Genomic DNA, 16,005 nt, shown 5'->3' on the forward strand with positions numbered 1-16,005 from the left:
AAACTAAGGCCTTCAAGATCATCGGAATCTCCTGCAATGAAGCTGAGTCGATGGGCCTGTCACTTACTTTCCCATTGCAAACAGGTCGATGGTCTCTCTGTCTTCTACCGCCTCCTTTTTGGTCTCACACCCTCTGCAAATTCCATGCTTTGTAACCCCCCCCAACCCCCGCCCTCCCCCCCCCAAGTTTCTGCAGGGTGCACGCATTCTACCTTTTAGTGAAACTCCCGAAATCCAGGATCACTGCTTACCTCCACTCATTCATACCTCTTTTTTCTCACCTGTGGAATCAACTTCCACATTCTCTCCAATCTCATTCTTCCCTCCAAGTCTCAAGACAGGTGCGCCCAACCATCTCAGATCATCCCCCATCCAAAACCATGATCTTTTCTATCCCCGTCAACCTCACCCCTCCCTCCACCAACACCACAAGTCCACCTCCTTCCAAATTTCCAGTTTTTCCTTTCTGAGAGTTTGCTTTTGTATTCATCTTGTTCACCCCACACGTACTACCCTACCCCTCGTTCATGCCCACTTCCATTATTTGCCCAAGTCTCTTTACATTTTATCCTTCAAACCTGCTGTTGGTGTTTCCCCCTCTCACTTTCTCTCTCTCCTGTTCCTTTTGTTCTGTTGTGTCCTAATAGGTTGAGTGTTCTAGCACTTCCACAAGCCTCGACTCTGGATCCAAAAAAGTTACAAGTAATCAAGTCAGTGACAGAATGATTTTTCAGACGAGAGCAGCAGGTTTACTTTGTTTACATGTTTTTCCAAAGGCAATATTAGCCATGCAGACTAAGACCAAGGTAAAGGTGTGAATTTTTAATAACACACCATACGTTACTTTGCGAACAGGAATACCAATCTATGGCTTTGCTTGTACTACTACAATGATGCGAATGGAGATGCAGAATACAGTACTGTGAGCAAGCTTTAGCTCTTAGCCCTGAGTTCATGTTACCATTCTTGGCCTAATGTCACCTCTCCATGGCAGAATGGATGGACCTGTAACATACCTCCTTGGCAGCGATACGAACGGAGTGACATGACCTCAAAAGGCATAGAGACCGCGCTTTGAAGTCTAAAACAAGATTCGATAGTGAAACATGGAGCAGCTGCTGACAGGTGTAACTGGGTTATTGTCAGTTACAGATGTTGTGCAACAGGTTGGCCAATCCAAACAAACATAAACACAAGCCTTCTTGCTTTTGCAGCTTGCCAACTTTCACAATCATGAATAATGAGTTGCATATGGTGTTATTCATCGTATTTTGCCACCATCTCAGTCATCGTCAGCATCATCGTGATGAGCAGGAAGAAAAGTGAGAAATATTCAAAGTAATAATGCAGCATCAGTTCAGTTTCTTCCAAAACAAAGTTTTGTAATCTGTAATATTAGGTTTTTTTTTTTTTGGTTGTTGCTTTTTGTGGAAAAAAAAAAAGGACAAGGCTCATGGAAAAGCAAGAACACTGAACAGATCACCAAACAACAGAACAAAAGGAGCAGTAAAAGGAGAGAAGAAACACCAACAGCAGGGTTGAGAGACAACATTGAGAGAGACTTGGACAAATAATGGGTGTGGGGAGGAATGAGGGGTTGGGGAGGATGCACGGGGTGGACAAGATGGATGCAGAAGGAAACTCTCAGGAAGAAAAAAAAAAACAGAAAATTTGGAAGGAGTTGGGCTTATGATGTAGAGGGTTGGGGAGGGGGAAGGATGGGGGTTGGTTGGGGTCAGAAAAGGTCACGGTTTTGGATTGGGGATGATCTGAGATGGTTGTGAAGACCTTTCTTGAAGACCTGGAGGGAAGAATGAGATTGAAGGGAATGTGGAAGTTGATTCCACAGGTGTGAAAAAAGAGGAATGACTGAGCGGAAATGAGTAGTGATTCTGGATTTTGGGAGTTTCATCAGAAATGGTGGATCGTTGATCGTGGATTGTGTGTGCCCTTTAAAGGGGGGGGGGTTACAAAGCATGGAAGGAGCAGAGAGTGCAAAACCAGAAAGGAGGTGGTAGAACACAGAGAGACCACTGACCTGTCTGTGATGGAAAAGTGATAAGCTCATTGACTCAGGTTCAACGCGGGAGATTCCAATGATCTTGAATTCTTGGTTTCCACGACGTCAATCTGAGCAAGGTGTGAGGCAGGGAAGCCAGCCCAGAGGGGAGAGCAGTACTCCATCAAGCTGTGGATGGAGGCATTGTCGGTGTATAGTAGTTCAGGTGTGCCAAGGAAGGACTTTGTACAACGAATGATACCCAGTCAATGATTGGCTTTGGAGGCCAACTTTTAAATGTGGTTTGCCCAAGAAAGATCATAGCTGATCGTGAGACTCAGGAGTTTGAATGATTTTGCCAGATGGTGCTTTTGGAGAGAGAGATAGTGAGAGTGTGAGATTTGTCAGGAAAGACATCGTCCAAGTGTTTGACCACCTTGTGATTTATTCAAGCTCTGAAGAGAGGGAAAAGGCTGCAGCTTACCTGTGTGAAGGATGAGGGATGTCGTGGCAGAGGGTGGAGTCATCAGCAAATCGATAAAGGGGATTTTTCAGAGTAAGAGAGATCACTAATGAAGATCAGGAATAGGAGGATGAGGCGATTGGGACCATACTCTGTGCAGAGCGTTGGTGCTGCTTTAGCAGTCTCCTTGGCTATTGGGCACAATCCTAGACGGGTCACCACTCCGACACAGTGTACCAACATGCTGGCACTCATTATACCGACCTCGGAAGGATGAGAGGCCGAGTTAACCCCACCTGCTATTAATTCAACAGCTGAGTGTGATTTGAACTCAGGACCCTAGGATCCAAAGCCCACCACCGTAACCATTAAGCCAACACCAGGCATGAAGATGAAGTGACCTGGTCTGAAATCAACTTTGTGATCTGAGATGAGGCCATTGGAGAAAAGGAAGAATTTCAAGTCAAGTGCGATGATGGATTCCATTACCTTGTTGATGATTGGATGTAAGCTGATAGGTCTGCAGTTAAGGGAATCAGTTTTTGCACCTTCTATGTGAAAAGGGAAGAAAAGAGGACGTGAAAGAGCAGCAGAGAAGATTTTGAGGACACGTGAGCTGATGCCATCTGGTCCAGTTGCAGAATCAGAGTCGAGGGTTGACAGAAACTTGTCCACCTTCTCAGGTGCAAAAGACACAAAGTCAATGAGCAGTTGGGTATGACTGGGTTGGGTAGGTTCCGAGAGTGAGGGGTTAGGGACACAAGATTTGGAAGCAAACACAGATTTGAGACATTCGGCCCTCTCTCATGAGCACGGTCGTCTGTGATGCCATTTGAAGTGAGGGAATGGATGGATGGAGGGTGGGGGGGGGCATACTTTTGAGACAGACTTAACAAGGTCCCACCAGGATTTTTGAGGAGGGAGACCAGTTTGAAAGTTCATTCTTGAGATTGGACAGACGTTGTTTCCTGGTTCTTCTGAGAGGGGACACACACTTGTTGTGGGCTTTGTGGAAATATCTTTGGTTGGGTTCACTTTTCAGGAAGAGAAGGCAAGTTGTTTCAGAGCAACTGCCTCAGCACAGGATTCAGTGCACCATGGGCGACAAGAAGGGTAGGATAACTGAAGACGGGATGGAATGGATCTGTGTATAAGAGAGAGCAGGTTTCTGTGGAAGAATTCCTGGGCTGAAGTAATATCAGTGGTGGTAGATATAGGGGACCAGTCCTGAAGGAAGATGGCTGCTTGCAGTCCCTGCCAATCCACCTGAGCGAAACGCCAGACTCACCAGTGCTGAAGCAGCTCTCTGAGAATAGCCAGAGAGATGTTGACTTTTACAAGCACATGACCAGGTCTAACAATGATCATTTTATAAGGTCTTTAGAAGGTGTTGTAGAGAATGACACCAGCCTGAGTGGCGACGTTGATTTAGTCAACACTATATCCAAATGAGAACAAGAAGAAGAACAAGAAGAACTAGAACTGCCACTTTATAACTGCTGGCAGTGATGACCGGGTACCCAGAAGTGTCCGCCTTTGACACAACTGATACAACATGAGACTTAAATCAGTCGCAAAGTTTTGCATTGATAGGATAAGCGGTGCCAGAGAAAACATTATTTAATGGTGATACAAACACAGGCCTGCTTCGAGACGGCGCGGAACAGACGAGTTACGAACCAGGCAGCACAAAACGTTCAATTTCGTTATTACTGGCGACCAGATTCAAATAATTAAATAATTCTGGCTGCCAAACCACACGGCCGATCAGGTTGAAATTTTAAACTTTTGTTTCACATGTAGCCTAAATTATAAATATGAAGTTTCGCATATATAGAAGTAGTGGTTCCAGAGTAAACATGAATTAATATTTATCCTTCAATCTAAGATGGCGGCCAAACCATGTGACTTGTGACCTCATAATTTTTACCATGTATGCAGATATCATGGACGATGACAGACGCAAATTTTCGCTTCGATAGGTTAAGCAGTTCCAGAGAAAACATTATTTAATATTTTTCTTAAATTCAACATGGCTGCCAAACCATGTGACCTATCAATTAGAAATTAACAAACTTGTATTCCCTACTCATGTGCAATAGGGGTGTGAAGTTTCCCCTTGATCAGATCAGGTGTTCTGGAGAAGATGTTTGAAGGTTTTAAGGTAAATTCAAGATGGCCGCCAAACCATGTGACCAATCAAGAACAAATTAACAAAGTTGAGAAAGGACCTCATGGGGAATATATGTGTGAAGTTTCGGCTTAATCTGTCTTGCCTTTCTGAAGAAGAAGATTTTAAAAATTTATTCATTTTCAATCCAAGATGGCTGACGAACCATGTGACCTATGACATCACAAATTTAGATTCTGCTTCCTACTGGGTATTGGAACACGTTTATGAAGTTTCGTGTTAATCGGTAAAGGTGCGTTTTCTATCCAAGATGGCCGCCAAACCATGTGACGTGTGACATCATAATTTTTACCACGCGTGTATACACGACGGTAGATGATAATTGCAAACTTTCGATTCGTTAGGTTAAGCGGTTCCAGAGAAAACATTATTTAATATTTTTCTTAAATCCAAGATGGCGGCCAAACCATGTGACTTATCAATTCGAAATTAACAAACTTATATCGCCTTCCTGTCCCGAATATAGTTCTGAAATCTCCCCTTCATTGGGCCAACGCTTCTGGAGAAGAAGATGTTTGAAGGTTTTCGGGTTTTTTCAAGATGGCCGCCAAACCATGTGACCGATCAAGAACAAATTAACAAACTTGAGAAAGGACCTCATGGGGAATATATGTGTGAAGTTTCGTCTTCATCTGTCTTGCCCTTCTGGAGAAGAAGATTTTTAAAATTTATTCATTTTCAATCCAAGATGGCTGCCGAACCTTGTGACCTATGATATCATAAATTTAAATTCTGCTTTCCCTCGTCGACCCGAACAACTGTGTGAAGTTTCGTGTAAATCGGATAAGGTCTATTTTTCTATCCAAGATGGCCGCCAAACCATGTGACTTCTGAGGTAAAAATTTTTTACCATGTATGCAGACCTGAGGGAGGAAGGCACTTGCAAATTTTCGCTTCGATGGCTTCTGAAATTCCAGAGAAAACATTATTTAATATTTTTCTTAAATCCAACATGGCGGCCAAACCACGTGACCTATCACTTCGAAATTAACAAACTTGTATCGCATGCATTTCACGAATATAGTTCTGAAATCTCGCCTTCATTGGACCAGCGCTTCTGGAGAAGAAGATGTTTGAAGGTTTTAGGGTTTTTTCAAGATGGCCGCCAAACCATGTGACGTATCAACAACAAATTAACAAACTTGAAAGAGGACCTCAGGGAGAATGTGCGTGTTAAGTTTCGCCGCAATCTGCACAGCCGTTCTGGAGAAGAAGATTTTTTTTAAAAAAACACTAAAAAACAAGATGGCGGCCGAATTACGTCATCGATGACGTCAAAAAAAACATTTTTGACGATGAATTTTGGTGTAGATGACGCTCAGAATTTTTCAGATTTTTCCTATATGGCGTTCTACTTGACGAATTTTCACCGGTATATCGCTTCACCTATGACGTCACGAAAAATCACACGTGTTCCCCATAGGGAGCTTAGTAAAATGTATCAAACGAAAAAAATTTTCCATTGCACGGTTTCCGAGATACAGATGTCCAAAGTTTATCGCTTTTTTCAAGATGGCGACCGTACCACGTGACCAATGACGTCATAATTATAACGTGATTGTGCTATCAAAAAAGATACATACTATGGTGAAAATTTTCTGTCGATCGGACTTAGTGTTCCAGAGAAAATGATTTTTAAAGCGAAAAAGGGTGCAAAATGCCGGCGGAAAAATAATAATAATAATAATAATGCGTAATAATAATAATAATAAACAGAAGGAAAACAATAGGGTACCCTGTACTCACAGGGTACCCTAATTACAATGTATGCAGACATGATGGAAGATGATAGTTGCAAATTTACGCTTTGTTAGGTTATGTGATTCCAGAGAAAACATTATTTAATATTTTTCTTGAATCCAACATGGCTGCCAAACCATGTGACCTATCAATTAGAAAATATCAAAAGGCACCAGTTCACCACTTGCTTGATATGTGTACCAAATTTCGTAAATATATCTTGAGGGGATTTGTAGTTAAGCTCCGGAAACGAAATGTGACGGACGGAACCCATTTCTATATCCCCCGCCAACTTCATTGGTTGGCGGGGGATAACAAGAACAAGAAGAAGAATAAGAACAAGAAAAAGAACAAGAAGAAGAAGAAGGTCTTACAAGGATTTATTTATTTTTAAAATATATTGCCCCGAGTGCACTGTTCAATTCACTCCTCAATAATATTGTTACGGCTGTGGAAATTTGCAATACACCAGAAAGGTCCGCAGGTTAGATATATCGATAAGTTCATGTGTAGTTAGTCCACACCCGTTGTTTAGAGGGAATATGTGTGATTCATCCGGGCTGCGATGCTTTGAGTTAGCCATTTTTCTTTCTCCATCGTTATTTTGGACCAATAAGCCGCCAACAACTCAAACACCACCACCTTCGCCACTTTACCTCCACAACTCCACCCTGCAAACATCGCTTCACCGCCATTCCCAAACGACGCCTGCCAACAACTCAAACCACCACAGCAAACCCCCCCACCACCTTCGCCTTTCTCCTTCCACAAACAACAACCACACCACCTGTCAACACCGAATGTCGTGCTGTCCAGGGCCCGTTCGGTGATTCTTGCCGAACGCGTCAAGCCACGAGTGCACATGGATCCTTTCGGGAGAGGAGAAGCGGATCAGGAAGGCTTCACGCTCCTTTTCTTCCATCCAATGACTGAGCATCGGGTGGCATGGCCCCACCTCCGAACCCGCTGTGAATGTGTTCCTTTTCGGAGAGGAAATCGGAGCAGGGGAGGCTCACGCCCCTTTTTCTCCGTCCAATGGGCGAGAGTCGGGTGGTGTGGCCCCGCCCCCAAGCGCGATGCATGTGGACTCCTTTTAGGAGGGAATTCAGATCAGGAGAGGCTCACGCCCCTTTTTGCCCGACCAATGGCTGAACGTCGGGTGGCGTGGCCTCGCCTCCAAGCACGTTTTGATCCGCGAATCTGCATACAAGCTCATCCTCCCGGTCTATAAAGACGTGAGCACAACGCAGCTCGTGTGTGCAGAAAGGGGTGCAGAAAGTGGCGCTAGTCGGAAGTCGTGGAGTCTGAGTCGTGTGTTTGCGGGGATCGGACGGCGAAGGGGACAGAGCTCGGAGTGGAGGTCGAGGGACGAGTCGCGGAGTGGAGCAGGGACGCAGAAGAGGACTCAGCGGCAAGAGTTCGCCAGAGTCGGTGCGGTCCCGAGACCCCGCTAGCGGGACGGAGCGTCCGCCATTCCCCTCTCCGGACCCCGAGCATCAACAATTCACCCCCCCCATCCGTGCTGAGATAGCGCCGGTAAACCCGTCCGTTCCCCAACCCAACCGTGGTGCCAACCAACACGTGCCTGCGCAACGCACGCCTGGAGGAGCTCACCGACCATACCAGGGGCATGGAGTCAGGCGAGTTACGCAGACATTGCAGCGAGCCTGCCATCGCGCCACGAGGGCGCGGGTAAGACCCCTTCGGTCTTGTGGACCTGGCCGATCACCCAGGTCCCACGTTCATTTGGTCCACGGACCTGTCTGCCTCCTTGCCTGTGAGAGTGGCTTGTATTTCTTTGCTTTTGGTGTAAATGTGTGTGTGTGGCGCCAGTCTATTAAGTAAACCCGTATAAGTGCTTGTACATTGCTTTATTTGGTTGTAGCTCTGCATATTGTTCTTGCTTTGACGGTGTACATGCATTTTTGTATGCTTGTAAAATACGTGCTTGTCTGAGTGTGAACTAAAAGTGCTTGTCAAACCGTTTCCTGTTTCGTTGCGTCCTTTCCTCTGGTTAACATTTCCATCTTGCATCACATAAGGGATTGGTAGTGGGTGTGGACACCCAAAAAATAATCTGAACCGTCGAGATCGACGATAACGCCGCTCGGTTATCCCTGCAGCACGGAATGAGCCGCTTAAGCGGTTCGTGTCCGACGTCGACCTGCGGCGTGGTACAACTCCTCGGAACGCTACCCGCGCGGGTACTTAGGTATATAGACATTCAGCGATTCACCCTATTTCGCGTGGGTAGAATTCGGACTGGGTTGTGGTGAGGTTAAACCCCCACCCGTGACTGGCTCCTGGGGGTAGTTCCAGGAGGGTCACGACTGAATTGTCCGTCCGGTGGGCGACGCGTCGAGATTCGAGTTACGTGGCCGATCGCATGCCGGGCGGGCGAAATTCGTAACAATATGCTCTTCATCAGATTCTCTTCTTGTGCACACGTTGCTATTGAACACGGAAGCTCACAACATGCATACATCTGTCCTCGGGTTTGTTGAAACTGAACATCAGACTCAACGGAAAACAGCACCTAATATGTCAACTTCATTGTCACAGGTAAGGTGTATCTTTGGGATGCGAAGCTCTTGTTCATGCTCTGGAGTGATACGGACAAGAGAATAGTAAAATTACTGGCTAGTCTCTCTCAACACATTGTATTCGTCTTCAAAGCTTGCCTCCTTGCCACCGACCTCGGAACACGGACGATTAACTTGAAGCGAACTTGCAACTCTTTTGGCAGCATGTTAATAGTTTTGCAGTCTCCCCTTGAAGCAGGCCATGTGAAGCATGAAAAATACAAAATGGCAATGTTGAACAAAATCACAATGCAGTGGAAACGGTATCTAGGTGGCAGGGAAGGGTTTGTCATCGAAGTCTTGCTAAAGTACATGGAAGGCATGGATTCAAATTTTGTGCTGCGGCGGTTTGTATGACGTCACAATGTCCTTGCTCATTGAAACCTTTTATTGTATTTTCTTTCGTTATGGAGATGAGCAATAGAATGCAATTTATCCCAAGTTATCATGAGTGCTTTTACGAATCGATGACGAGGTACGGACTGGCACCAAGTGTAGGCCACACCAGGCAGGGCAGACAGATTTCCTCCTCTCTGAAAGTCATTAGTGAGCCGGCTGGGGTTTCACCGAACAATCAACTCCATTAACTTGGGTTCCAGAAGCCGAGAAACAAAATCTTCAATACTTCTGCTCCCGGTAGAATTTGAATCTGCAACCTCTGAGACGCCTGCCCACTGTCCTCGCTACGATATCACGATGTACATACATGGAAAAAACCAATCCCACTCTATCTCAATGTTTTCCTTGTTTCTTTGTGTTACAAGAGCTTCTGACAAGACTGTGCTCACATTTCTCACAAATCAAAGCATGTCAGTGAAAAACACGCTCACACTCAGTGTAAACTTTCAACTTCTCAAACCATGCAGAGCTAAACATGTTTCCTTAAGTCATATCCATCAATAGGAAAAAGAAAACAAAGGGACACTGATTATTTTATTTAAATAGCACAACAACAAAAAACCTACTGAACTGGGAGCTGGCAGGATGGTTAAAGGTAGCACACTCACTTTTGATCCGATTCGAATCTTGACCCAGTGATGAAATGTCACGCTGGTGTTTCACATGCAGGGCAAGGGATCAATGGGTGCATCGTCCATCAGAAAAACCATGGTGGTTGCAGGGTGAAGAATGTACAAACAACAACGACCACACATTCACCTTTTCATGAAACCCTCTCAAAGACATCACAATGACAACACATGTATACTACATGTATACAAGCTACCCACCAGTCCCATCAATATCCATGCACTCCTCCATCTCCAATGCCTGTAGGCACCCATCCAATCCCATGTGTAAACCCATCCATTGCCTCTGCTGCCAACACCTTTCCAGAGAGACCACTAAATACATCAACCACTCTGACTGAAAGACCCCTGCCCTACCACTGTCCCAACCCTCATCTCCACTCACAGTCCGTGCCACCTGGTCCAATCACTGTTTCTGCACCCAACTCCTCCACACCCTTCATTGTCTTAAATACCTCAAACAAATCCCCTCGGATTCATCTCCTTCCTAATGTATCACGTACTCTCTCCTTCAGCTGCTTATCATAGCTGAATCTTGCTGGACCTGGAATCAATCTCGTCGCACTACGTTGAACCTTCTCCATGGCATCGATGTCCTTCCTAAGTTGTGGTGACCAAAACTGCACACAATATTCCAGATGTGGCCCTCACTAAATTCCTATACAATGACGACAACACCACCTCTTTTGATTTATAAATGAACCCCGCTCCAAATACAACCTAAAACAAACCCCATTTGCTTTACCAATAGCTGCCTGGCATTGTGCTGCCTGCTTACCTCCTCCTCACTCCACCTCCACCAGGTATCTATTACCACCTCCAGATCTATTACTATATCTTGAACATGTCTGAAAACCTTGAACACGTCTGAAAACATTGAACACGTCTTTAACACGTCTCAAAACCTTGAACACGTCTCCAAACATTGAGCATGTCTTGAACACGTCTGAAAACCTTGAACACGTCTGAAAACCTTGAACAAATCTTGAACACGTCTGAAAACCTTGAACATGTCTTGAACACGTCTGAAAACCTTGAACACGTCTGAAAACCTTGAACAAGTCTGAAAACCTTGAACAAGTCTTGAACACGTCTGAAAACCTTGAACAAGTCTTGAACACGTCTGAAAACCTTGAACAAGTCTTGAACACGTCTGAAAACCTTGAACAAGTCTTGAACACGTCTGATAACCTTGAACACGTCTGAAAACCTTGAACACGTCTTGAACACGTCTGAAAACCTTGAACACGTCTGAAAACCTTGAACAAGTCTTGAACACGTCTGAAAACCTTGAACATGTCTTGAACACGTCTGAAAACCTTGAACACGTCTGAAAACCTTGAACAAGTCTTGAACATGTCTGAAAACCTTAAACATGTCTTGAACACGTCTGAAAACCTTGAACAAGTCATGAACACGTCTGATAACCTTGAACACGTCTGAAAACCTTGAACAAGTCATGAACACGTCTGATAACCTTGAACAAGTCATGAACATGTCTGAAAACCTTGAACACGTCTGAAAACCTTGAACATGTCTTGAACACATCTGAAAACCTTGATCATATCTTGAGCACGTCTTGAAAAAGTCTGAAGACCTTGAATAAGTCTTGAACACGTCTGAAAACCTTGAACACGTCTTGATAACGTCTGAAAACCTTGAGCAAGTCTTGTGCACGTCTGAAAACCTTGAACACGTCTTGAACATGTCTGAAAACCTTGAACATGTCTTGAACACGTCTGAAAACCTTGAACATGTCTTGAACACGTCTGAAAACCTTGAACATGTCTTGAAAACGTCTGAAAACCTTGAGCAAGTTTTGTACACGTCTGAAAACCTTGAACACGTCTTGAACATGTCTGAAAACCTTGAACATGTCTTGAACATGTCTGAAAACCTTGAGCAAGTCTTGTACACGTCTGAAAACCTTGAACACGTCTTGAACATGTCTGAAAGCCTTGAACATGTCTTGAACATGTCTGAAAACCTTGAACATGTCTTGAACACGTCTGAAAACCTTGAACACGTCTTGAACATGTCTGAAAACCTTGAACACGTCTGAAAACCTTGAACAAGTCTTGAACACATCTGAAAACCTTGAACACGTCTTGAACATGTCTGAAAACCTTGAACACGTCTGAAAACCTTGAACAAGTCTTGAACACGTCTGAAAACCTTGAACATGTCTTGAACATGTCTGAAAACCTTGAGCAATTCTTGTACACGTCTGAAAACCTTGAACACGTCTTGAACACGTCTGAAAGCCTTGAACATGTCTTGAATACGTCTGAAAACCTTGAACATGTCTTGAACACGTCTGAAAACCTTGAACACGTCTTGAACACGTCTGAAAACCTTGAACAAGTCTTGAACACGTCTGAAAACCTTGAACAAGTCTTGAACACGTCTGAAAACCTTGAACAAGTCTTGAACACGTCTGAAAACCTTGAACAAGTCTTGAACACGTCTGATAACCTTGAACACGTCTGAAAACCTTGAACATGTCTGAAAACCTTGAACACGTCTGATAACCTTGAACACGTCTGAAAACCTTGAACAAGTCTTGAACACGTCTGAAAACCTTGAACATGTCTTGAACACGTCTGAAAACCTTGAACACGTCTGAAAACCTTGAACAAGTCTTGAACACGTCTGAAAACCTTGAACATGTCTTGAACACGTCTGAAAACCTTGAACAAGTCATGAACACGTCTGATAACCTTGAACACGTCTGAAAACCTTGAACAAGTCATGAACACGTCTGATAACCTTGAACACGTCTGAAAACCTTGAACAAGTCATGAACATGTCTGATAACCTTGAACACGTCTGAAAACCTTGAACATGTCTTGAACACATCTGAAAACCTTGATCATATCTTGAGCACGTCTTGAAAAAGTCTGAAGACCTTGAATAAGTCTTGAACACGTCTGAAAACCTTGAACACGTCTTGATAACGTCTGAAAACCTTGAGCAAGTCTTGTACACGTCTGAAAACCTTGAACACGTCTTGAACATGTCTGAAAACCTTGAACATGTCTTGAACACGTCTGAAAACCTTGAACATGTCTTGAACACGTCTGAAAACCTTGAACATGTCTTGAACACGTCTGATAACCTTGAACACGTCTTGAAAACGTCTGAAAACCTTGAACACGTCTTGAACACGTCTGAAAACCTTGAACACGTCTTGAACACGTCTGAAAACCTTGAACACGTCTTGAACACATCTGAAAACCTTGAACACGTCTTGAACACGTCTGAAAACCTTGAACATGTCTTGAACACGTCTGAAAACCTTGAACATGTCTTGAACACGTCTGAAAACCTTGAACACGTCTTGAACATGTCTGAAAACCTTGAACATATCTGAAAACCTTGAACATGTAAACCTCAAAGAGGGTGTGCATTCCATAACCAATCAGCTTGCTATCGCTTGCCAAGCCAGCCGTTCCTTATGAGACGTTTCGTTGGAGTGCTTGCTCGAGTGCTTAAGCCACTTGGCGAGCGCTCGACAAGCTGATTGGTCATGGAACGCACACCCCTGTCTGTGGTAAATCTTGAACATGTGTGAAAAGGAAAATATTCAGACATATTCAAAGACAAGTATAACATTTACATTTTAACAAAATATTTTTTTTAAACTACATTTTCTCTTCGGTGAACCTTCAGAAACTTACCATCATGAGCGATAATTAAATGAATGCCACACATTCTTGGAACACCCACACCTCCTAAGTGAAGGATAAAGAATGAAGCACTTGATTTCCGGAATAAATAAAAAACAATTAAAAATATGAAACACAAGTAGGATTTGAAAACAAAAGATAAAGAACAATGATGAAAATTCGTTTGACTTTACTGTTTTTGGATTCGTGAAATCGCCTTGTGAACCAAAGTCCTCACCGACGCTCTCTATCGTACACGTCATGCACGCCATGGTGGAGTAGTTAGCGCCTGTACTGCAACCGGCACAAGACCCATCAATTCGAGCCGCTTCTCAAATACACATCGACATTCTGCTTTCGTGTTGCAAACTGAAAACTTCAATACCATAACCAATCAACGACGATCACGTAAATTTGAAAAAATAAAGAAAGTGACCAAAAAAAAAAAAAAACGTGGGTTCGAATCCACAGGAAATCGATCCCACCTTGAACTCGACTGCCGGTTGGGAGTCAAAACAAAACAAGGAAAATCTTGCTCATTCCGCGTGTCGTCCCCTTCCAAAAGCAGGCAGCAAGGAAAGGCACGATAATAATAAATAAACATCATGGTGGTGGTGATGATATTAAATAATACTAATTAATACCTCACCATCACGGAGCCGCTTGCGGAGCCCTCTGTGCGCCGCCCGGACGTGTTTTGCGAGGCGTTGCCGCTCCGTGTCCTTTTTGACGGGTTCCTTCGCCTCATGTTTCGACTCGTTCAGTGTCCGGGCCGTGGGCCGACATCCTGGGCCTTCCTGCGCCGCCAAGCTTGGATTCGCCATGGCGCCGATTCTCGGAGCCTTAGGTTCTAGGAACCGCCGAACCTGACAGCCAAGTCCTGCACTCGACGCTGAAGTGCCATCATTCGTGCTCCCTTGCTCCCTTGCGAGGGACCAGGGCTTGAGATCGCCACCACACCCATCAAGGAATTCACCACAGAGCCTGCGCTTCAACAACAGCAGGAATATGGAATTTTACCTCACACAATGGCCTACTCTTTTCAAAGCACGGTGCGCTTTTCAACGCTGCACGAGCACATTGCTAACAGGACTCAAACGTCGGCTCCGAATTAAACCCAGTTTTAACGTCCATTCGAGACACCACACACACACACACACACACACACACACACACACACACACACACACACACACACACACACACACACACACACACACACACACACACCTACACACATACACACATACACACATACACACATACACACATACACACACACACACATACACACATACACACATACACACATACACACATACACATATACACATACACATATACACACACACATATACACATACACATATACACACACACACATACACACACACACACACACACACACACACACACACATACACACATACACACATACACACATACACACATACACACATACACACATACACACATACACACATACACACATACACACATACACACATACACTCGAGTCGAGGTCCAGCCGTTTAGGGCCTCTTCTTGGCTATCCTGACAGGCCTGGGGTGGGAGAGTGTTTAGGCTGCGGGGGGGGGGGGCGGGGGGGAGAGGACGTGAGCATTTTAATAATTAAATAATCATGCAATTAAAAACTCCGATTTCTCCTTTGGTTATGCAAAATACAAAGAGCAATGGGAGATTGCAGACCCTCGCCAGCAAATGAAAGCTCAAAATGGTCGAAAGAGTAAAGGTCGATGAAGGTGTAATAAAGTCTAATGCCGATCAACCTGCTGCTACCACGAGGAACGTGGTCGGCCCATTGGCCTCCTCCACTCACAAGGAACGTGGTCGGCCCATTGGCCTCCTCCACTCATGAGGAACGTGGTCCGCCCATTGGCCTCCTCCACTCACGAGGAACGTGGTCGGCCCATTGGCCTCCTGCACTCATGAGGAACGTGGTCGGCCCATTGGCCTCCTCCACTCATGAGGAACGTGGTCCGCCCATTGGCCTCCTCCACTCACGAGGAACGTGGTCGGCCCATTGGCCTCCTCCACTCACGAGGAACGTGGTCGGCCCATTGGCCTCCTCCACTCATGAGGAACGTGGTCGACCCATTGGCCTCCTCCACTCACGAGGAACGTGGTCGGCCCATTGGCCTCCTGCACTCATGAGGAACGTGGTCCGCCCATTGGCCTCCTCCACTCACGAGGAACGTGGTCGGCCCATTGGCCTCCTCCACTCATGAGGAACGTGGTCGGCCCATTGGCCTCCTCCACTCACGAGGAACGTGGTCGGCCCATTGGCCTCCTCCACTCATGAGGAACGTGGTC

General features: G+C 45.0%; 1 protein-coding gene across 1 annotated transcript in view; it reads right to left on the reverse strand.

Moving 5' to 3' along the window:
- The window catches only part of SAMTOR (S-adenosylmethionine sensor upstream of mTORC1), a 76,200-nt gene extending 60,957 nt beyond the window's left edge, over positions 1-15,243 (reverse strand). Inside the window, exons 1-4 of the mRNA XM_085894113.1 lie at positions 15,182-15,243; positions 14,321-14,655; positions 13,910-13,960; positions 13,684-13,737 (exon numbers count right to left, since the gene is read on the reverse strand). Coding sequence (XP_085750239.1) covers positions 13,684-13,737; positions 13,910-13,960; positions 14,321-14,495 — 280 coding nt within the window. The 5' untranslated portion in view covers positions 14,496-14,655; positions 15,182-15,243. The remainder of the gene's footprint in view (positions 1-13,683; positions 13,738-13,909; positions 13,961-14,320; positions 14,656-15,181) is intronic.
- Positions 15,244-16,005: the final 762 nt, after the last annotated feature.

Source organism: Eptatretus burgeri, chromosome 9, assembly GCF_056783735.1.
Source record: "Eptatretus burgeri isolate ZD-2024b chromosome 9, Ebu_testis_v1, whole genome shotgun sequence".
Taxonomy (NCBI): domain Eukaryota; kingdom Metazoa; phylum Chordata; class Myxini; order Myxiniformes; family Myxinidae; genus Eptatretus; species Eptatretus burgeri.